Raw genomic sequence first — 24,804 nt, 5'->3', positions numbered from 1 at the left:
GCAAACCATAAGACTCTTAACTATAGAGAACAGACAGGGTTGCTGGAAAAGAGGTGAATGGGGGAGAAGCTAAATGGGTGATGGGCATTAGAAAGGGCACTTGTGCTGAGTACTGGTTGCTATATGCAGGTGATGAACCACTAAATTCTACTCCCAAAACCAATATGACACTATATATTAACTAATTAGAATTTAAATAAAAATTGAAAAAGAAAAAAAAAACCTCAATGTGAAGAACCCATGGAATAACATTCTGACCAAAGGCAAAAGTCACTAAGCATAGAAATCAAACTTACCTCACTTACTTCTATGCATGAAAGCTGTTTTCAATACATTTAAAGAATTTGTGTGTGTGTGTGTACATGTGTTCAAAACATAGCCTGCCAAAAACACAGGAAAGAAATATAACCAAATAAAATGACTCTAGCTAAGACACAGCTGTGCCAGCTTTAAAGACTAATTATCTTCTGAATTTTCAGAAACTAGTCAAATACCCTCAAAAGTTTTAAGGTTTTTCTGTTACAGTACAATTAATTTTGTCAAATTGGTGGGCATTCCTGTTTCAAAGATTAAGACAATTGCTCAAGGCAAGGCTCTAACAATTTTTTCCTTACTATTACTACAAAGTTTTCTTTCTCCTCGTTTCATTTTCCTATGATTCCATCTATTTCTTCAGTTCTTCTCTTTAGTCTCTGTAGGAAAAGGGCACCCAGATTTAGATTCCTTTATCTTTTATCCTCAAGCACCCCTCCCCCCAAAAGGGTTTATTTCCTGTTCTATCATAAAGCGTCAAGAGATGAATTATACTAACCTTACTGTATTCCAGGCATCTCCAAGTTCTTTGGAATACTGTTTCTCAAAATGATCCAATACAACTTTGCAAATCTGTTTTGCAAGCTTCCCCTCTGATTTTGCTTTCAGCTATGATGATAAGAAAATGTTGCTGACACAATCTGATATTACAAATTTATTAAGCTTCAAATTAGCAGTTTTTTTCCTTAAGAAAATGTTTTATGATTATTATTAGTTCTTTCAAGGAAGCATTACCTCAAATATAACAACACTGTAGTTATGAAAAAAGGTTTCTTTTTTCATAAAGCGTTTCTTTTCATAAAGGGTTTCATAAAGGGTTTCTTCAAATAATTATTGCTCATATGTAAAGCAAAGGTTAAAGGCTTTGTGGCGTTTAAAAAAAAAAAAAGTTAGTGGCCTTAACAGAAGCTGCGTCAAAGAAACAAAACTAAGCGACTCTAGGTACTAACATTTGGGGAAACTGAGTGAAAAGCCTATGGAAATTAGTATTATCTTTGCAACTTTCTGGTAAATGTAAAATTATTCTAAAATTAAAAGGTTACTTCGGAAAAAAAAAAAAAGTCGCTCGCTTCCTGTGTAAACTTCCTTGCAATTCTGTTTCATTTACTCATCCAAAGTTTAGCGAGGTATTACCACGTAATACTGTTCTAGGGTCCCAGGATAAAGCAGTGAGTCTCATATCCTGAGGAGCTTGCATTCTGCTCAAAGCTGAAAGGAGCAGGTATTCAGCTCTGCAGGCTGGACTGCAACCAAGTTACGTGGGGCACAGGTGAGTCTTGGGAGAAAACAGCAGAGAACGCTCAAGAGAAAGCGTTCGAGCATTCAGCATTACACCAGGGCCTTGAACTGTGAAGCCAGAGAAGCCAACAGCTCGCGAAGTTCCCCCATCCCGAACCCCTCCCTCGCCACCTCGGCCCGCAAAGTGATTTAGTCAGAGGCTCCCAGTCGAGTGCCAGCCCTCACCCGGGTCAACATTATCCCGCCGCAAGATGCCAGGCAAGAGATCTACACGACCCAGCACCTAAAACCTCCAGGAAATCAAAAGCACAGCCTCACATCGAGCTTCACCCACTGGCCCTTCTATCCCTCGCTTTTCCGGTTCAACTTCCCGCGAGATACTGGTTTGCCCTCCTAGTCGAAATCTCGCCAAAAGTGGTGTAGGTCCCGCGAGAGGCACGAGCGCGCAAAGTTACTTCCGCCGGCTGCTGGTGGAGGCGGTGCTTACTACCGAGGGCGTCGCTTGACCCTTGGGCGGAGCCTTGAGTGGCTGGAAGCTTCCAGTGAAGCGTTTCACTGAACAGAAGCTAGTGTGTGCTTGTGGCTTAGTAAAAAAAAAAAATGTTAATTTGTATTGGGTTTTGTATAATGACCATTGTTGTAAAATGTTCTCAGAGGCTACTAATCCATCAAATTTGATTACCCCCCCCCGCCTTTAGCTCAGATATTCAGAACTAAGGGTAATGGGGATGATATGATGAAGAAATAAGGCATGTATTTCCTAGAGATGGACAATGGGGATAATCCCTCTTTTAACGGAGATGGTTAAATGTTTAATTGAAATACAGTAAAGCACTTACCACAAAGGCTAGGAAACAGTAAACGCCTAAATGTTAGCTGCTGCTGTGCATTATTTTTACTATCATGGTCTTCAAGATTATGATCATCACGTTCTGATACAACTGCCTGAAGACCAAAATGACCCTACACAGTAGCCTCCCACCCACCTTTACTAAGGGCAGTGTTACATGTGCTGAGGAAAGTATTACACCCATTCTAATAGGAACAGCACTTTATTTGCTCTTTTAGTGTTACTTTTTAATTCTTCCCTTGTAACAGCAATCAGCAATTCATCAAGAAATCAATGCTTCATATGGTCCGTGATATTTAGTGAAAATCATTTTGAGTAAAACAATCCACCATCAAGAGACCATTCGCTCCTTAAAATGAATGGCAGAAAAACACAACAGAGAAATCCACCATCAAAGCAGGAGAACAAAGCTTAGTTACAGGCAATCTCGAACTATCATGTCAGGAGAATAGCTTATTAGCTGAGGCTCTCATTTTATTATTTTAGGCCTCCAAAGTGGTGTGTACAAACTCTATCATAGAATCCAATGGGATTGGGAAGTAAATTGGGAAGTAACTTGTATTTTAATTTAATTTTATCAAATCTTTAAAAAAAAAACAAAACCTTAAGGGGAGGTATATGTACAAAGTGCAGAATATGTGTGTTAATTATGAGCTGAAACTTATCCCCTCAAAATTCACATACTGAAGCCCTAAGTCCTAATACCTGAGAATATGACTGTATTTAGAAAGTCTATCCAGAGGTGATTAAATTAAAAAGGACCTTTAGGGTGGGTCCTAATCTAATCTGACTAGTATCCTTATAAAAAGAGGAAACTTAAACCCTGAGACACTAGGGATAAACACATACAGTGGAAAGACCACAGGAGAAAACAGGGAGAAGCAGGCCATCTATAAGCCAAGGAGAGGAGTTTCAGAAGAAACCAGTCCTGCCAATAAGGTTCCAGGTTGATCCTGGACTTCCAGACTTCAGGAATGTGAGAAAATTAATTCCTGTTGTTTGATCCACCCAGTCTTTGGGAGTATGGCAGATCTACCAAACTAATACAATAACTTAATATTATAATATTAATACAATAACTTAAATATTACTGGAAAAGATATATTATACAAATCTAGAGGCCACTGATTCATTTACCTAGGTCATAAATTCTGCTTTACTAATTAGCACACAGAATTTACAACTCGGGCTCTAAACAAGCAAATAATTTTCTTCCTATCTTTCCTTCAATTATAAGCAGATTCCCTTCATTAAAGAAAATTCACTTCTGATTTCCTATTTCTTTCCCCCCAAAAAACAGGTTTCCATTATTGTTTCCACAAAGCTAATGGATTATTTTGATAGTTTATAATCATATGTATATATATGTATTTTTTTAGATTTTACTTATTTATTTGAGAGAGAGAAAGCAAGAGAGATCACAGAGGGAGAGGGAGAAGCAAATTCACCACTGACTGACTGGAGGTCCTATGTGGGGCTCAATCCCAGGACCCTGAGATCATGACCTGAGCCAAAGGCATACTGACCTGAAGGCAGATGCTTAACTTAGCCACCAAGGTGCCAAGGTGCCCCTCTAATCATACTTTAATGTAAATCTCCAAATATCTAAATTGTTCTTTGGATCAGCTGGAATATATTTGTTGATAAATGGTATTAGCAGAATCTCACTTGCAAAGTCTACTCCACTTAGAGAAAAACTTAAGTATTAAAGCCTAAGATAATAAAGTTTATAAGCTACAGCTTTATTTGTATAAGAAGTTTCACTTTTGATAAGGTTTTGACACCAAAAAGTATTAAGTTTCTTCAGTGCAGAATGGGAAAAATTTAGTAACATGAATAGCATACCATATAGAACCAAGTAGCAAATAAAATAAATTATCATAATAAATGAATACTTAGAGATCAGCTGCAAAAAAAAGGGCATATTCTACAGATTATCTATTTATGGGCTATTCAAAATACATTTTACAGGAGCTCCTGGGTGGCTCAGTTAGTTGAGAATCTGACTCTTGGTTTTGGCTCAGGTCGTGCATGATCTCATGGCTCCTGCGACTTAGCCCAATGAAGGGCTCAGTACTCAACACAAGGAGTCTTATTTCCTCCTTCTCCCACTCCCTCTCCCTCTGCCCTCCAGATCTGCTCATGTGTATGTTCTCTCTCAAAAAAATAAAATCTTAAGAAAGTTTTACATATTAAGTCCTTTGTTTCACACTGAAAAGACCATTTAATTTAAAGCTTGCAGAAAGCATAGCACTTAATTTTTACAAAATTATGTTTGATTCTCCCATCATAAAAGCAGCAAAATTTGGGGGCACCTGGGTGGCTCAGTTGGTTAAGCATCTGCCTTTGGCTCAAGTCATAATCCCAGGACCCTGGGCCCTGGACCCTGGGATCAAGCCCCACGTCAGGCTCCCTGCTCAGCAGAGTCTGCTTCTCCCTCTCCCTCTGCCTGCCGTTCCCCCTGCTTGTACTCTCTCTGTGTTTCAAATAAATAAAATCTTTAAAAAAATAAAATAAAGTAAGCAAAATTTTAAAAACTCATTTGAAAAATTGAGGAAAACATACAACCAATAACTCTAAAAAATTCATTATTTAATATCAATTACATGCAATATTGTATGCATGTTATATATGCCTTTGGGGCATATAGAATTATCTTTTAAATAAGTAAAAATATGTATCTTTGGGTAAGTAATTTTAAAAAAAGACAGACATTGTATCATCTAGGATCATGAGGTGATATATTTTTAGTTGCATTTAAAATGACATTATTCCTGGGGAGCCTGGGTGGCTCAGTGGGTTAAAGCCTCTGCCTTCGGGTCAGGTCGTGATCCCAGGGTCCTGGGATAGAGCCCCACATCGGGCTCTCTGCTCAGCAGGGAGCCTGCTTCCCTTCCTCTCTCTCTGCCTGCCTCTCAGCCTCTCAGATCTCCGTCTGTCAAATAAATAAATAAAATCTTTAAAAAAAAAAATGACAGTATTCCTTCCCATATATATGAAAACTTGTACAGAGAAAAAAGTTTTCATGTAAAATAAAGTCATTATTTTAATCTATCGACTTAAGATTTCTTCCAACAGTCATATCTGAAAATTCCTTTTCTATTTTCTTACCAAAAAGAAATCACTTAAATTTATCAAATGAAAAGCAAAACTGCATACTGATATAAATTATTTTTATTGTGTGAAAATGTCATAATCCATGATGATTAAGAATAAAAATGCAGCATATAACAAAATAGGCATTTACTTGTTAAAAGCAACCTGGATTTACAAAACTTCTTTTAAAATATCTTTAGAATGCTTTAGGAATACAAATTAATTTTTGAGAGATATATAAAACATTTATTTCACTGTATCATATATTTCATTTCAAAAATCATTTTTATTTATTTTTAATAAATGAATTCAGTATTATTGCACACTACAGTAATCACTTACAGGAAACAAAAAGTGTTTAAACTTTTATTTACTCTCAAACTAGATGAAAATTAAAAGGATGACAAAAGTATAAGTTTAGTATTTAGAAAAATGAATAAATGTAAATGTTACAAACAAGAACCAAAAAGATATACAAATAAGTTTTACTCTAAAATCCAGTTCAAAATTTACATTTGTCTTCCTGTGTTGCTTTTGCTTACATTTCAGCTACCTATCAAATTTAGGCTGTTATGAATTTTCTATCTGAAGCAGAATGCTTTTTACTCAGTGTGCCTGGTGTCCTATGCACAAAACTTCAAAAGACTGCATTATGATGCTGACTAGAGTAATAAGTGACCCAACTAATGAAAGTTCAAGGACTTAAAAAATGTGACTAAATGTGATGCTCCAAAGTAAAATAATCACATTAAACTGCTTTAGATGTACTTAATCTTATTACTGTTAGATACTAGTGTATGTTTGTTGTCAGTACAAGTTAACCAAACTTACTATTTTAACAAGGTGATAGGATTCATGTTGTTTATAACATTTTCACCTTGATATAAATGTATATACTTTTAATTAAGTGCAAATTATGATCTAATACTCAAAATATATTTCTAAAAGTTTGCTTAAATAGAGAATCCTATAGATGCCATTCTTCAGTGCAAGGGAAGTGCTATTATTTTAAATGGAGAAATAATTTTTGAATTCTTTCTTTATAAAAATAATTTTAAACCAACTTTTTTATTCTTACTGACTTAGTACTCAAGCATTTCCTAGTTATAAAACCAAGTGTTTGTACCCACAGTGTCTTTTTCAGTCTTCTTGCCTTTATTTTCAAGGCACAAAAGAATTAGAATAAAAGAGTCACTGCAGCTTCTGACAGAATGAGGGAGTGACAACGAGCACCATGATCTGAAAAAGTCTATACCATAAAAGAGGTGTTCATTGAAAATTTTAATAATATCTCACATAACATTTTTATTAATTTAAAAAGCATTTAGATCAAGAAAGTATTTCAAGTGTCTTTCATTTATTGCAATCATCACAAAAAAAAAAAAAAGCAAACAACAACAAAATGAACCCTGCTTGGGTAGTATTTTCAGATAACGTAATTTGGAAGAATAAAGATCTAAGAAACTAGTTTTAAAAGGTATTATTTTAAATTAGGTAAAATTAGGATGTACATTTCAAGAACAATACTATTATAAAACATACCTAAAACCATATAAATATGTCCTGTTTGTATAGTTCATGTATGTCAAGTAAATCAACTCCATTTCCGTTAAACAAAGCATTTATAGAAAAGTGCAGTCAATATCATAGTAATTAAAATTCTTATAAGTTTTAGAAAAATATAAAAAGTTAAAAACATAGGTTATAAATTCCCAAGATTCCCCTTCCATGCACATATATTTTACAAAAAATGTGTAAGACACAGTAACAAAGACTATTAAACAAATAGTAAAGAAAGTGTGCAGAGTCCATTGGCTCTTTTTCCGAAAAGGTTTTCCTTCAGGAATATGCCCATGAGTGGGACTGTAAAATCCAGAGTCAACAATAACTCCTGCTAACTTGATTCAAATGCTCATCCCATCTACTGATCATTTTGCTTCCTTTTTTTTTTTTTAAACCGTGAATAACATGGGTAATTGTCAGATCAGTCAGGTCTTTGGCTGTTTGACTCGTTACTGAAATTGCTATGGTTATCTTGCCCTAATCATGAATGTTTAGGGCTTTTCTTCTTTGAGAAAGAATGTCCTCTAGTTGATCTTGCCTGTATTTAGTGCATCCATGTGACTTGGCTATGAAATCACATCATGAGCATCACTGTTAGGTCTCTGTCGCACAGCCAGCGGAGGCAGTGGCTTTCCATAGAAATCTACATAAAGAAGGGATACCAAAAAATAGTATGGTAAATCAGAATTTTTGATACAATTCATTATTTCCCAACCAACACCTTTAAAAAAGTAAGGTGCTCTCACTTGATGGGTAGAATAATGGATGAGGAGAATAGATCAAAAAAAAAAAAAAAAATCCAAGAAAACTTGAATAAATTCAAAACATAACCACTAGTATAAATTCCTAACTCTAGATTATAAATTAATTTCTACTTGATTTAATAAAAAGCTTTATCTAATATATATACATATATATTATTTTTAGGTCTGATTACATGTGCATATTAGTGTAAAACAAATAAATACTCAAAAATCTATGGAAGCTCTTGCCAAGGCCATGATAAGTCAGTATTTGTACCATCCATATTCTTATCCAATGGTTATTACTTGTAGGTATTTTGCAAAAAGAATTAATTATCTTAGTTTTCTGGTGAGTAGTAATATTTTACAATGATGCTTCACTGTAATTCAGTGATTTAAGGTGTATATGATACAAAGAAAGTCTTATTTTACATTTCTTAATAAGCTCCTGTCCCTTAATTATTATCAATTGGCTTAGAGTTAATAGCATATGTAAATCTTTAGTAAGTAATTATTTTCTAGCTTATTACCTTAAAATTATTCTAGAAGCATAGATTTTTAGGATCACTTGAAATAAACATATTGAAAATGTATTAGAGTCCTGTTTCCAGTTTCAGATATATTGAGAGTTTGGCCAACTAGCCCTAAATGAGCACATGCCCTAGAAAACAGCCTGCAACGTCACAAGTAAATATAAGTTCCTGATATAACTTACCCAATGCCCTTTGTGATCAACAGTGTCCCTCACCTGCCAGAGCCTTCTGTTAGATAAAACCCTGATGGAGCTTACAAAACCACATTTTTTGTTTGTTTGTTTTGAATTCACCAATCTGGTTTTAGCTAACGGCCCAGCTCCTGCAGCTCTTTCTGACTGCAACCTGCCTTGATCTCCTCCATGGAAACCTCAAGGTATGCCACATACTTCCTCCAGGACCTGTGAGTAATAAATTTCTCCTGTCTCAATTTCTCCTGTGGCCTTTTTGAACCAAGACTTACCATCTAACACCCAGGGGCCCTACTTAACAAATGTTAATTTAACAAAGTCATAACAGCATTTAAGGAGATTGGAAGTCACCACTCCATCCTAACAAGAAGTAAAAAGCTGAACAGACTACAAAATTGACAAGTCATCTCATTTCCATAAGAGGGGAGGTCACAAGACAAACCATCGCCCCAATAATGGAGACAGACAGGCAAATATAGGGAGTTTCAGTTTACCAGAGCATATATTCATGAATGGAAACTGCCAAAGGAAGGAAAACTGCCCAGCTAGGAAAACCTGAACTTTGATGAGTTGCTGGAGGCTTAGCAGGAACAAATCTCAGAGTTAAAAACTCCAAGGAGACTGAGTCATATGAGGATTCCTGCGATATTGTGAAATTTGTCTCCAGGAACATGAACAAATTTCTACAACAAATATTGAAGAAAAATCCCCTCCCACTTCTGGCAGGCGAGGAAAAAAAGAAACCATTTTGAAATACCCCAGAACACTCTGTTTTGGGGCACAAGGCCTACCCTAAGGGAAAACTAGTTAACTAGAGCCTAACCTACCGCGGTATCATCAAACCCTAACTGACCTGGGGAAGAAGACCACCAATTCCAGCTGGCACTACCCATTTTGTCTACCTAATGGGGAAGAAAAAAACTGAAAAATTCTTGTGACATTCAGAGTCCAGAGGGACTGGCTCACTAAAAGACTGAGATCTAATCATAGAAATATAGAACACTTCTCTTTCCATCACACATCATCACCATATTACTGAAAGCCAATTTCAGTAATTCAGTAACTTCAGGAAGTTTCTTTCACCTGATACACCATGTCAGACAAAAACAAAACAAAACAAAACAAAAACAAGGCATTCCAGAAAGGGCAAAAACCCCAAAATGTGAAGAGACAGATCAATCATCAGAACAAGACATGGCAGGAATATTGGTATTATCAGGCCAGGAATTTAAAATAACTATGATTAATAAGCTAAGGGCTTTAGTGGATAAAGTAGACAGCATGCAAGAACACACGGCAATGTAAGCAGAGAGATGGAAATCCAAAGAAAGAACAACAACAAAAAAATGCTAGAGATAAAAAAAAAAAAATCACTGTTACAGAAATGAAGAATGCCATTGATGGGCTTATTAGTAGACAGAACATGATCAATAAAATCCTCACGAACTGAATCCAATAAATCAATAAAACTGAATAACTGAATAAAACTGAATCCAATAAAATCAATAAAATCCTCACGAACTGAAAAGCAAAGAGAACAAAGACTGGGGGAAAAAACAGAAAAGAATATCCAAGGGCTGTGGGACAAGTACAAAAGTCATACCTTATTTTTAATGCAAATACCAGAAGAAGAAAGAGAAAGAATAGAAGCAATATTTGAATCAATAATGACTAAGAATTTCCCCTAAATTAATGTCAGACATCAAGGCACAGATCAAGGTATCTAGAGACCACTGAGCAGGATAAATGCATATCTGGGCATGTCATTTTCAATCTACAGAAAACCAAAGAAAAGGAAAAATCCTGAAAGAAACTGGAGAGGGAAAAACACCTTTTCAACAGAGGCTCAAAGCTAAAAATTACATGCAGCTTTTCCTCAGACACCATGCAAGCAAGAAGAAAGTAAAGTGAAATATTTAAAGTGTTTAGAGAAAAAACAAAACAAAACACCAATCTAGAATTCTATACCCTGCAAAATTGTCCTTCAAAAGTAAAGGAAAAAGGGAATTTATTGTGAATAGACTTGCCTTGCAAGGAATGTTAAAAGAAGTTCTTTAGAGAGAAGGAAAATAATATAGGTCAGAAATTCAGATGTACATAAAGAAAGAAAAAGTATCAAAGAAATAAGTAAAATGAAAACATATTTTTCTTCTTAATTGATCAAAAAGATAAAAGTTGGTTAAAAAATACTAACAGCAACAATGTATTTTGATTATGTATATGTAAGTATATATCTTATGAACGTATGTATATATACATATATTCACTTATACGTGCTTATATATTAAAAGTTAAATGAATGACAGCAATGACACAAAGAACACAGAGAAAGGAACTGGGATTATTTGATTATTTTAGGTCCTTGCACTACCCATTAAATCTAAAGTGTGGTTTGAAAGTGAACTTGGATTAATGTAAATGTATACGGCAAACTCTAGAGTAGCCACTAAAAAAAGTAAAAAAAAAAAAAAAAAAATTTTAGTTTAACTGATACACTAAGAAAGGAGAGAAAATGGAATCATATAAAGTGCTCAATTAAACCCACAAAAGGCAAGGGCACCTTGGTGGCACAGTTGGTTAAGTGTCCTACTCTTAGTTTCAGCTCAGGTCATGATCTCAGGGTTGTGGGATGGAGCCCCATGACAGGCTCTGCCATAACGAGGAGTCTGCCTGAGATTCTCTCTCTTCTTCTGCCACTCTCCCCACTCCACTCCCTCTCTTTCGCTCTCTAAAATAAATAAATCTTTTTTAAAAAGGCCACAAAGGGAGAAAAAGAATGGAAGACAAAAATAGGAACAAAAAATGAGGGCAACAAATAGAAAACAGTAATGGATATGCTAGATATTAATCCAACTATACCAATAATCATTTTGAAAGTCAATGGTACAACTGCAACAATTAAAAGATTTAATTGTTGACTGTCAGAGCAGATCAAAAAATATGATCCAACAATAGGCTGTCTACAAGAAAATTACTTTAAATATGGAGAAGTATTAGGAGAAAATGGCTTTTCAAGCAACTATAAATTCCAAGCAACTAGTAAGCTGCAAGGATGCCCTCATAAGTCTCGATGTAACAGCGCAACAAAATGAATTAAAGGTATGGATTTCAAAGCTGGACAGACCTACATTCAAATCTTGATACTGCTACTTAGTAGCTGTGTGACCTTGGAGTATAAATTCCTCCTGCACAAAATGGGGATATCCCTGCCCATCTTACAAGGCTTTTAGGAGAATTGAAATGAATCAATGTACCTGAAGTGCTTAGCAATATGCCAGGAACACAGAGTATACAGTTAATATTATTGCTATATTGTTGTTATAACTTAAATTAAAACAATTTTGACAAATTTTAAGTATGACTTTTCTAATTTCTTAAAATCAAACTTAATGAGAATTTTAATACATAACAGAACTCAAAATTAACCCAAGGTGAGTATACTTCCTAATATGTTATACTTTTAGAATTTAAAAGTATACTCCTAAAAAGAAATCACATACACACGGCAAGAATTATCTTTCTCCCTCCCAAGAAGTTATTTTATTTTTGAGGTAAGGATTCTGTATTATTTCTTTGCCAGAAAATAAAATCATTCTATACAAAATATGTTTCTTATTGTCTTAACTGTAGGGGATATAAGTCAACTGATGATAACTGGGCACTAACTGATAAATCAACTTAATTGCTAACACACATTTTTGCAAAGAGCTTCAGACTTTTTAAATACCAAATCGAAGGTTAGTAAAACTGCATACAAAATTTTATCTTCATTCACATTTTAAGATTAGAAATATTCTTTTGTTTAGTGCATTTGGTATTTCTAGCTAACAGAATCCTTGATCTATTTCTCATAATGAATAACACACAACATGTTAAGTATGGGTTGAGAGTGTTTATATAGTAAACATATTCTCTTTTTAAGTCTCCTTTCTCCATGCATGTCTTACCTGTTACACTGAACAAGCATTACAGACAATAATTAGAAAAGTAAAATCAAGCTGCTATCAAAACAAATGTCTATTAGCAAAGAAAAGGTATGAATCTGCTTTAAAAATTCTCAGTGTAACTATAAAAAATTATTTTTCATCCCAGTAAATTTTAAGTGCTAAGCCATTTGCAGTTAACTTTTAATTAGTACTCTAGTTCATTATGTATCTGTTGTTTACTTGCCTTTTAACAAATGCAAAGAAATGTGTATAAAATTAGAGAAAAGAGGAGGATGCAATTATAAAATTGGCAGCTATCAGCATCTCCAATGAAGATCCCATGAAAAACTCTAAAAATAAATTTAAGGTTTTTTATTAGAATTTTCAATTATACCTGCTTTCTTCCCCATTAATGAAAGCAGAGTTGATTGTACTTTTTTTTTTGTTTTTTTAATCCAGGTTAGGTATACTTTGACTTAAAATTTATGGGAAGAAAACAAAAAATATTTTAAAACTTGTGAAGTAATACTGTTTTCTTCTCTGCTCTGGGAAACTACATTTACTGATATATACTGAAAACTGACTAAAATATTAGGATATGGTGGTCTTAAACTTAACTAACTTATTATAACCCTTTCTCAGAAATTCTAATTTAAAAACAAACACAGGAAAGTGAGCACAAACAAAAGCCAACCTTCTCAACCTATTTTTGACATTTTTCCACTTGCCCTTAAATATGTTCCCCCTGAATACTACCATTACTTTTTTTCTCCTCATTCTACAAAATTTCCTTCAGAAACAAGAAACTAACATCCCCTCCTGAATTCATTCAGTAAAGACTACAGAGAATTTATTATGGACAAAGAATTCCTATTGTGAGATGGCAACAACAACAATAAAAAAATCTGTAAACCCTCGACTCACCTGAGTCCCTTCTTTTCTCCTGATCTCTTGAATCTTACTTGTATCGGCCAAGAGACGTTTCCAAATAGATAAGCCTACAGACATCTCCAAAGCAGGTTTCCTTCCTCAAGTATTTTCAATCTTAGAGACAGAACCAACCTTCAAGCTGCTTGAGTAAACAATCCTCTATTCCTCTTTCCCTCGGCCCATACATTCATTCATCAAATATTACTTACTATAATTAAGATATTTCCTGCATACATTTTTTACTCTCCATTCCAATTTCCATTCCTCACTTCTCATTGTGACTACTAGAATAGCCTACTTAGATGGGATCCTTACCTCAAGTGTAGCCACCAGCAAGTCTGTACTTTTCCTGTGACAAAAATTATTTTCCTCAACAACACCTCCAGTAACATTACTTCCCTGCCCAAAAATGTATAGTGTCTCTTGGAAAATTATAACAAGTCCAGACATCTTAATGTATATATATGAGGTTCACAGTCTGACTCTAAGCCATAATTCCAGTTTCAAAACTCTCTAACTTCAAATGTCCTCTTTCTTACTCACCCTACCTACGTGAATCTAAACTCCAATCATTAGAAACATTATTTTTCAATAAGCAACCCTTTCCCAACCCTCTACCTTTGAACAGTCTGCTTACTGACTTCTTCTTCAAAGACCCAGTTGTATACCATTTTGACTAACTGTCCATGAAGTACTCCAATTCCACACCACAGAACTTATTACTATATACTATGAATTGTCACATACACTACAGTAAGCTCAAGTATTCTCTTTTCTATTAGACCAGGATCTAAAGAAATACAGAATTTATGTCTTACTCATCTTGGTATCACCAATATCTTAGGTGGTATCAAATACAAAAACGTTGCTTTTTGGGTACCTAAAATTCAGTAAGAGAAAAAATGTCTGTCCTCTGAGAAATTAGTATTTTCTATATATGTGTACATATACATACATATGTATATTAACTTTACCTAATTTTTAATAACCCAGGGAATATTTAAACTGATAATGTCTGCTAACATACACAACGTGAATATCATTAAACATGAACTAACATATTACAGTCAATAAAAACACGATGTAAATTCAACCACAGATGTGACTTCATTATAATTTTGATACAGTCTAAGAACAAACTTTTCTGTATTTGAAATGAAAAAAATCCTTTCATTTTCACTAATGATTATGAAAGATGTATTGCAATACAGACCTATAGTATTCTGAAAAAGAGTATTTATGTACTTTTTGAATAAAAATATTTTATAAAGTTTGACATAATTTCAAGTTACATGATAATGCGTAAACTTCTGACTTTCTTTCCTGGTAAAAGGATCTCCTTAGGTATCCAAGCTCTAGAGGCAGGTAAACAGAACCATCAAAAAGGGAACCGGGTATTCTTGATGGAGAACTTTACTGAGCTACAATACACATAATTACCTTTTTGCATTCTAGAAACATTTTATTGAAAGAGCCTGAGCTGGGGCACCTGGGTGGCTCAGTGGGTTAAAGCCTCTGCCTTCAGCTCAGGTCATGATCCCAGGGTCCTGGGATGGAGCCCCACATTGGGCTCTCTGTTCAGCAGGGAGCCTGCTTCCTCCTCTCTCTGCCTGCCTCTCTGACTACTTGTGATCTCTGTCTGCCAAATAAATAAATAAAAACTTTAAAAAAAAAAAAAAAAGCCTGAGCTGATGGTTTGAAATCAGAACTTCAGTCTGCTGTTATCAGGCAGTTCTCTATATCCAACTGTCCCTTCTCTAGTTTTCCAGTTATGGAATTCTAATGCCATACATTCACGAGATTACACTTTATGTTAATTGAATCCAAAGAAAACTGTTTTCTTGAGTCTATAAGCCTTTAGTAACTTTCAATTTAGCTGAACTTTATTTGGTTTGTTAGTTTAGTCTCTGATTTTACAAATTGTGTTGATCTTTACTTGACTTTAATATTCAGCAGCTGGGTCTTATTAGAAACAGAGAAAGAACCATTAATGTGGCATTATCACAGAGTATACTGAGCACATATAGGACAATGCTGTTTTTAACACTATGTATAATTGTATGTCTCATATTTAATTTAAATTTCTTTGTAACTGTTCATTTTTCATACCACTTTACATAAATATATAGTGGATAAACATGAACTATGATTATTTTCACATCTGTATTCCAAGGTAAACAAATTATATGGAGGCAAAAGGCACTAAAGAATAAAAAAATTAAATAAAATGAAAAAAGTGAAGTATAATGAAAAAGGATGGTTGTGAACTTGAAAGCCTTCCAAAAATAAAAATTCGTTGAAGTAATGAGGTAAAGAAAAGTGGATGTAATACGTATACTTGAAAACTGATCCTTTTGCATTACCATTATGACGTGTTTCACCAAGAAGCTCAAGTTTTGGAAGTCTAGTGACTTTGGGGGTTCCCCAGCCAACTAAGGAAAAAGAAAAAGATTTTAAAACACTGTTAAACAATGTCTCTTTAGGTCTGTTGAGAGGATCCCTCCCTTGACAGGAATGTATATAATATGCGATGTCAAGTCATATATGTATATTGAATGACACAGTATGGAATAACCACAAAGTTATTTGAAATAGCTTTTATTTAGAAGTGTAATTATAGGCTGGTAACATCTGCTTTAAGTTTTTACTTATCTTTAGTCAAAAATATAAGCATCTTCACCACCATCAAAAATTACCGTAGGCTACTATTCCAACCCCTAGCAAAGGCTAAAACAAATGTTTACTAATAAATGAAATACTAGAAATGAGTCTTAAAATAATTCCCAAAGGAAAATGTTACCACCTAAAGCCTTCTAACAGGGTTAAAAGGACACTATAAACATATATATTTAGATATTTATTGAGCACCTATGGTATGGGAGGTACTGTGCCTAGTACTGAGAAATTTCTCACAATCACCACGCAGTTAGCACATAATTTCTCACAATCATCACATGCAATATTCCTTTTAATCCTCACAACAATTTAGAAGGTCAGTATGTATGTTGGAAATATATTGGAAAAATTCACACATCTTGCTTTCAAATGATAACTTTCAGTATGAAAGATCTAACTTCTTAAAAACTTCCATTAGCCATCCATTCATTAAATTTAAATTCCTTTTAGCAATCTGGGTACTGATATTTCAAGTAGGACTTGAATCCATTCTAGGAAGTGGTTGGGTAAAATGTTCTTATTAATTTTACATACTATTTTTTACTTTTAGAAAACACTTTTTTCTGATTAAAAAAAGGAAATATATACTTAAAATAAATTTTGAACAAAGTGACATAGAAAACTTCCTTTTCCATTCACAAAATAGTAAACATACTGAATAAAATAACAAAATTTCTTTATTTTTCCTTACTGTTTAAAGCAATATTCCTAAATTTAGTATCAATATCAATTTACTCACCAGGAGGAGGAGGTGGGGGTGGTGTTGGACTCTTAGGAGCAGAGTCATCTGTATTAACAGGTTCTACACGGTGACTCCTTTTTATTCTTAGTTTCTTAGTTTTCTTTTTACTGTTATCTAAAAGAATAAAAACATGGAACTATATGCCTCTGAGAAAACAAACTTCTATAAGAAAAAGAATGGACCTAGAATTTCTATTCATATTATCATTACTAGAAAACTACATGTTCAACTTTGGAACTTATTACCAGTAATGAAATGTAAATCTGCCTTTACTAAGAGTAAATTTTTTAAATGATTACTTATTGAATAATTAATGAATATGATACAAACAGCAAAAAGCCTGTATTTTAAGTTTTATAAGAAGTTATTAGAATACAAAAAAAAGTTCACCGTTCCAAAAGTAACTTACATTTTTTCCAAATGTCATATCAAGTAAATATAATTGTCTAACTGCAGGGATGTTCATGAAACTCAGAACAGCCCAGAGAAAGGAGAGAGATGTTGATTTCTCTCAGTAGAATATATGGAATGGATTCCAGGTATAACAGTCCAAAAATAATTCTTTGAAATGTGAAAAAAGACCCCAATCAAATTTAAATGTTACCCATTGAAATAACCCCAGATAAGTTATGCAAAATCACATTATTAGAAACTGCAGAATTGAATCTGTGTTCTTTCTAAAAAATAACTACAGATTCTCACTTAAGTACTTACAAACAATTTAAGGACATTTATGTCATTAAATGTAAACTTTCAATGAAAACTGGTAACATAATAGTTAAATAACCAAACACTAAAATTATTGAAATATTTTAATTGACAATCCCAGCTGCTAAATTTACATATATGTAATACATTTAGTAAAATATGAATTATCTGTTATATGAGAAATAGCCAACATCTATGAAATCTACAAAGCAGTGAGAAATATAAACATGTTTAGAAACACATTATTTTTCTAAATAAATTACTTGTGTCATTTGAGACATTTTACTCCAGAGAAAAACAAAGACATCATTTTACAATTAAACCCTAAGCTTAACAGCTGAGAAAAAGGAAAAGAGTCCAGAACCATGCAGTATTTTATGATGGGAAAAGTTCAGGGTCATGAAGAGCACAGGATAATGGGCAGATGGTATGAAGCAGGCTCTCAGCCTAGCCACAGATGAGATGTATGATCTTAACCAAGTAACTCAATCTCTCAAAGTCCCTGATTTCCTATTCAAAATAATGGGAATAATATACCGTAGGATTGTTATGTTAAATAACATAATCCTGCATTAAATAATAAATCTGAAGCTATATTCTATAGCATAAAATATATTATTACTATAGTTCTATGATTGACTATCTTAAATCGTCTTATGCTATACTTTGAAATAATCTGCCAAATCTTCTGTCTTTAACAAAGAGTATTAGTGTTCAAAAGTTCTTTCAATATATTGAGAGGCCATTTTAAATCTACTTTCTGTTTAACTCTGTTAACAGAACTATATGGGTAAGAATATGGCTGTCCTACCTTCCCAATTTATAAAAGGTATAACTTTCAAATCTAATTTTTTTATACAGCAAAATATCCGTTAGCTTATCTGAACCTCAGGGATTATGATCTTATTTCCATAACCCTACTGATATTGTACAAAAATTCTTATATATAATGAAACTATACTGCTAACTAGAAGTCATAAGGAAGTAATGATCATTGGGTCATGTGTCAGGTTCTGCTCTAGGAACACTGTAGGGTTATTTTTAAGTAACCTTAAAACCCTGTGGAAAAAAATGATGCTAAATCTCCCTTTTAGAGATGAGGAAACTAAGATTAAAAACAATACAGTGGTAATATAACAAATACCCTGATTCTATCTCAAGTGGTCTGATTCTCTCTATGATACCAAAGACAGGAATTCCTGTTAAATCACATAGCCACTTAAAGAAAAGCAATTATGAATTGAAGATTTTGTATATTAAAATAAGAAGAAAATGGCTACTGACTTTAAAAATGTTTAACTGAGTATGTTTGCATTCTGCAGAAAGAATAAAAGAAATGATGCTGACTGTAGTATTATGAAGTTTGAAATAAAACTCAAAAAAACCCCATCAAAGTATCTTCAAGGTTAAATACATTCCAAGGACTCCTGGGACTATCCTATATTCCAAGTTCATGAAATAAAACGGGAAAAAGAATTTTCTGTTGAAATTCATTTAAATTACAAAGGACTACATTTTAAGGCATTATGAATAAAAACAAAGTTAGCAAATTCACTAACAAGAAACTCAAAACCATGAAAAAACCATGACAAATACTGCAACTAGAGACAAAAAATATAATAGTACATTTTCTGTGAAAATAATCATGACAAATGATTATTATTATCATGACAAATGTACTGGTAAGTCTTATGTGTGTGTGTATATGTATAAATACATACATTTTTAACAACTAGATTTATCACCTGATTCTGATGATCGCTGGTCTGTCTCATCTTCATTCTCCAACTGCTGTGTTAATGCCTCCTTATAATTTTCTACTATTCCAAGCTCATTGTTTTTTTGGCTACTGTCACTGATCTGGCTCTGTGTCTCTATTTGCTCATGCTCCAATTTATGATTCAGGGGGCCGCCATCACTGTCTTTCTCCATATTTTGTCTCTTTTTTTCTTTTTCAAGTTTTCTTTCATTCTAACAAAAATGAAATATATCATTTTTAATATTATAGTTATCTAAGATAGTTTTAAGGAAGAAATCTTATAATCCAAAAGCATTCTGTAACTTCGGGGTACTGTGATACTTCTATTAAAAAATTATTTGTTGAATATATCACTAAAGCATACTAATTGGTAATTGGTAAAATTTCAGAAAACACAGATAGTATAAAGAAAGAAAACAAAAAAAAAATATTACCAGTAATTCCACAATTAAATGATCTCTGTTTGGCGCACAATCACTAAGAGGTGTTTTTCTTTTCCTACCCACACACGTACAGACATATACCACCCACAAACATACATAAATGTGACTGAATGTCTCTCTTTATATACATATTTATGCATTTGTTTTTTAAACAAAAAAGACTTGAAATTTTTACTTAAGAATATATATTTCTTTCCTTGCCAATGAATACATGAAGTGCTTAGAATAGTACCTGACTCACAGTAAAGAGTTAGCTGTGTGTGTTATATAATGCTATATGCATTAGCCATTACTATTTTCATCAATTATATTATCATTTTGAATGGTTATAGCATAACTTAATTTACCAATTCCTAATGAAGAGACAAATTATTTTCAATTTTTCATTCTAAGAAATGCAATTATTGAATTGGTTTTTTAGAATAAATTCCTAACACTGGAACTATTGGATCAGTAAGCATTGGATAACACACTGCCCTTCAGAAAAGTTAAAGTCAATTTACACTCCAGGCAGTGTTAGGAGAGACATTTTCCCATATCTTCTCCAATGCCTATATATTATCATCAGTCTTTTACATGTCCGCCAAACTAATATATATATATATTTTTTTTTACCTCAGTGTTAGTTTAATTCAATTTAATTATTTTTTACTGCTAGTGAAGATGAACTATTCAGTAACTTTACTGTCATTTTTATTTTTTTCTGTAGGGAACTATCCATGGTAACTCAAAACCTTTTTTTCTATTAGATTCTCATTATTTTCATAGGAATTTTTAAAGGTTCTTTTTTTGTCTTACATATCTCAAAAATTTCTCATTAAGGTTTGTTCTTTGACTTTAACTTCGTAGAACAGATGTTTAAAAATTGATATAAGACTGATCTGTTTTTCATTTCATGACTTGTGGCTTGACTGTCAACCATGAGAGACTGTAGACTCCGAGAAACAAACTGAGGGTTTTAGAGGGGAGGGGAATGAGCAGGATGGGTGAGCCTGGTGGTGGGTATTAAGGAGAGCATGTATTGCATGGAGCACTGGTGTTATACATAAACAATGAATCTTGGAACACTACATCAAAAATTAATGATGTACTGTTTGGTGACTTACATAACACACACACACACACACACACACACACACAGTTCTCCTCCAACTACATACAAATGTTCAACTATATTATATGCTAGTACTTTAATTCTTTTTTTTTTTACACACTTAAGTCTTCTAGAGTTGAATTTGGTACACAGTGTTCATTAATTTTACTTTTTTCCAAATAATTGTTCACTATTCTAACTCCCTTTTTTTCTCAGATTTGAAATGTCACCTTTATCTTATACTAAGTGCTCATGCATAACTGGGTTTGATTGGTCTGTCTGTTTTGGAAACAATACCTCACAATTTTTATTATCTGTGGTAAAAATCAAAGGAATGTAAAGTGTCTCTAAATGCAAACATTTTAAAGGAGAAGTTTTATGGAAAGAAAAGAAAATTTGCAAAGAGGAGGAGTCAAGAGGGCGGAGAAGTAGCAGGCTGAGACAACACAGGGTAGCAGGAGATCAGCTAGATAGCTTATCTAACCATTGTGAACACCTACAAATCCAACGGGAAATCGAAGAGAAGAAGAGCAACAATCCCAGAAACAGAAAATCGATCCCTTTCTGAAAGGTAGGACCTGCGGAGAAGTGAATCCAAAGCGACGGGAAGATAGACCCCGGGGGGAGGGGCCGGCACCCGGCAAGCGGCGGAGCGATGGAGCACAAAATCGGGACTTTTAAAAGTCGGCTCCACTGGGAGACATCGCTCCAGAGGCTAAACTGGGGGGAAACCCAGGCGGGGTCAGCATAACCCCAGGTCCTGCGGGGTCACAGAAGGACTGGGGGTGTCTGAGTGCCGCAGAGCTCGCAGGTATTAGAGCGGGGAAGCCGGCTACAGCGACAAAGCCCAGGAGTGAGCTCTAAGCCCAGGGTTACCTTGTGCCGGTCGCAGAGCGCGGGTGGATGGGCTCGGAGCGCGGCCGGAGGCCACGGAGACGAAAGCGACCCGGCGCTTTTCTCCAGCTCCAGCAATTGACTGCTTTCCTCGAGGCGCGACCGCAAGCCAGGGAGGCAGGGCTGTTGGGCACTTTGCTCTGAGAGCGCACTGAGGAGCGGAACCCCAAGCTCTCGGCTCCTCCGGGCCGAGAGATTGGGAGGCCGCCATCTTCATTCCCATCCTCAGCAAACCCGAGCGGATTACTTAGCCCGGCCCCTGGCAAGGGCGGTGCAATTCCGCCTGCGGCAAAGACACTTGAGAATCACTACAACAGGCCCCTCCCCCAGAAGATCAACAAGAAACCCATCCAAAACCAACTTCAGTCACCAAGAACAGTAGAATTCCAGAGCAGGAGAAAGCAAATCTTATCTGGACAAAATGACAAGGCGGAAAAACTCACCTCAAAAAAAAGAACAAGAGGCCGTACCGAAGGCTGGAGACCTAATCAATACGGACATAGGTAACATGACAGATCTAGAGTTCAGAATGACAATTCTCAAGGTTCTAGCCGGGCTCGAAAAAGGCATAGAAGATATTAGAGAAACCCTCTCCGGAGAGATAAAAGCCCTTTCTGGAGAAATAAAAGAACTAAAATCTAACCAAGTTGAAATCAAAAAAGCTATTCATGAGGTGCAATCAAAAATGGAAGCTCTCACTGCCAGGATAAATGAGGCAGAAGAAAGAATTAGTGACATAGAAGACCAAATGACAGAGAATAAAGAAGCTGAGCAAAAGAGAGACAAACAAATACTGGACCACGAGGAGAGAATTCGAGAGATAAGTGACACCATAAGACGACACAACATTAGAATAATTGGGATTCCAGAAGAAGAAGAGAGAGGGGAGCAGAAGGTATATTGGAGACAATTATTGGAGAGAATTTCCCTAATATGGCAAAGGGAACAAACATCAAAATCCAGGAGATGCTAAGAACGCCCCTCAAAATCAACAAGAATAGGTCCACACCTCGTCACCTGATAGTAAAATTTACAAGTCTTAGCGACAAAGAGAAAATCCTGAAAGCAGCCCGGGAAAAGAAGTCTGTAACATACAAGGGTAAAAACATTAGATTGGCAGCGGACCTATCCACAGAGACCTGGCAGGCCAGAAAGAACTGGCATGATATATTCAGAGCACTAAACGAGAAAAACATGCAGCCGAGAATACTATATCCGGCTAGGCTATCATTGAAAATAGAAGGAGAGATAAAGAGCTTCCAGGACAAACAAAAGCTGAAAGAATTTGCAAACACCAAACCAGCTCTACAGGAAATATTGAAAGGGGTCCTCTAAGCAAAGAGAGACCCTAAAAGTAGTAGATCAGAAAGAAACAGAGACAATATACAGTAACAGTCACCTGACAGGCAATACAATGGCACTCAATTCATATCTCTCAATAGTTACCCTGAATGTTAATGGGCTAAATGCCCCAATCAAAAGACGCAGGGTATCAGAATGGATAAAAAAACAAAACCCATCCATATGCTGCCTACAAGAAACTCATTTTAGACCCAAAGACACCTCCAGATTTAAAGTGAGGGGGTGGAAAACAATGTACCATGCTAATGGACATCAGAAGAAAGCTGGGGTGGCAATCCTTATATCAGATCAATTAGATTTTAAGCCAAAGACTATAATAAGAGATGAGGAAGGACACTATATCATACTCAAAGGGTCTGTCCAACAAGAAGATCTAACAATCTTAAATATCTACGCCCCTAACATGGGAGCAGCCAACTATATAAACCAATTAATCACAAAATCAAAGAAATACATCGACAGTAATACAATAATAGCAGGGGACTTTAACACTCCCCTCACTGAAATGGACAGATCATCTAAGCAAAAGATCAACAAGGAAATAAAGGCCTTAAATGACACACTGGACCAGATGGACATCACAGATATCTTCAGAACATTCCATCCCAAAGCAAATGAATATACATTCTTCTCTAGTGCACATGGAACATTCTCCAGAATAGACCACATCCTGGGTCATAAATCAGGTCTCAATCGGTACCAAAAGATTGAGATCATTCCCTGCATATTTTCAGACCACAATGCTCTGAAGCTAGAACTCAATCACAAGAGGAAATTTGGAAAGAACGCAAATACATGGAGACTAAACAGCATCCTTCTAAAAAATGAATGGGTCAACCAGGAAATTAAAGAAGAATTGAAAAAATTCATGGAAACAAATGATAATGAAAACACAACGGTTCAAAATCTGTGGGACACAACAAAGGCAGTCCTGAGAGGAAAATATATAGCGGTGCAAGCCTTTCTCAAGAAACAAGAAAGGTCTCAAATACACAACCTAACCCTACACCTAAAGGAGATGGAGAAAAAACAACAAAGAAAGCCTAAACCCAGCAGGAAAAGAGAAATCATAAAGATCAGAGCAGAAATCAATGAAATAGAAACTAAAAAAACAATAGAACAAATCAGCAAAACTAGGAGCTGGTTCTTTGAAAGAATTAATAAGATTGATAAGCCCCTGGCCAGACTTATCAAAAAGAAAAGAGAAAGGATGCAAATAAATAAAATCATGAATGAAAGAGGAGAGATCACCACCAACACCAAAGAAATACAAACAATTATAAGAACATACTACGAGCAACTCTACGGCAACAAATTTGACAATCTGGAAGAAATGGATACATTTCTAGAGATGTATAAACTACCACAACTGAACCAGGAAGAAATAGATAACCTGAACAGACCCATAACCAGTAAGGAGATTGAAACAGTCATCAAAAATCTCCAAACAAACAAAAGTCCAGGACCAGACGGCTTCCCAGGGGAATTCTACCAAACATTTAAAGAAGAATTAATTCCTATTCTCCTGAAACTGTTCCAAAAAATAGAAATGGAAGGAAAACTTCCAAACTCATTCTATGAGGCCAGCATCACCTTGATCCCAAAACCAGACAAGGATCCCACCAAAAAAGAGAATTACAGACCCATATCCTTGATGAACACAGATGCGAAAATTCTCACCAAAATACTGGCCAATAGGATCCAACAGTACATTAAAAGGATTATTCACCATGACCAAGTGGGA

General features: G+C 34.9%; 2 protein-coding genes across 4 annotated transcripts in view; both read right to left on the bottom strand.

Moving 5' to 3' along the window:
* NSUN3 (NOP2/Sun RNA methyltransferase 3) overlaps nt 1–1,958 on the bottom strand; it is a 56,756-nt gene extending 54,798 nt beyond the window's left edge. Inside the window, exons 1-2 of one of the 2 annotated variants that reach the window (XM_080821809.1) lie at nt 1,777–1,958; nt 812–921 (exon numbers count right to left, since the gene is read on the bottom strand). In XM_080821809.1, coding sequence (XP_080677935.1) covers nt 812–921; nt 1,777–1,788 — 122 coding nt within the window. In that variant the 5' untranslated portion in view covers nt 1,789–1,958. The remainder of the gene's footprint in view (nt 1–811; nt 922–1,776) is intronic. The other variant, XM_080821810.1, reaches the window with a different exon arrangement.
* Nucleotides 1,959–5,558: 3,600 nt separating this feature from the next.
* ARL13B (ARF like GTPase 13B) overlaps nt 5,559–24,804 on the bottom strand; it is a 75,464-nt gene continuing 56,218 nt past the window's right edge. The window contains exons 7-10 of one of the 2 annotated variants that reach the window (XM_080828274.1): nt 19,255–19,480; nt 16,799–16,915; nt 15,747–15,815; nt 5,559–7,703 (exon numbers count right to left, since the gene is read on the bottom strand). In XM_080828274.1, coding sequence (XP_080684400.1) covers nt 7,627–7,703; nt 15,747–15,815; nt 16,799–16,915; nt 19,255–19,480 — 489 coding nt within the window. In that variant the 3' untranslated portion in view covers nt 5,559–7,626. The remainder of the gene's footprint in view (nt 7,704–15,746; nt 15,816–16,798; nt 16,916–19,254; nt 19,481–24,804) is intronic. The other variant, XM_080828275.1, reaches the window with a different exon arrangement.

This window comes from Martes martes, assembly GCF_963455335.1.
Source record: "Martes martes genome assembly, chromosome: 1".
Taxonomy (NCBI): domain Eukaryota; kingdom Metazoa; phylum Chordata; class Mammalia; order Carnivora; family Mustelidae; genus Martes; species Martes martes.
The sequence above is the reverse complement of the archived record's forward strand: the minus strand, read 5'-3'. Positions and strand labels throughout refer to the sequence as shown.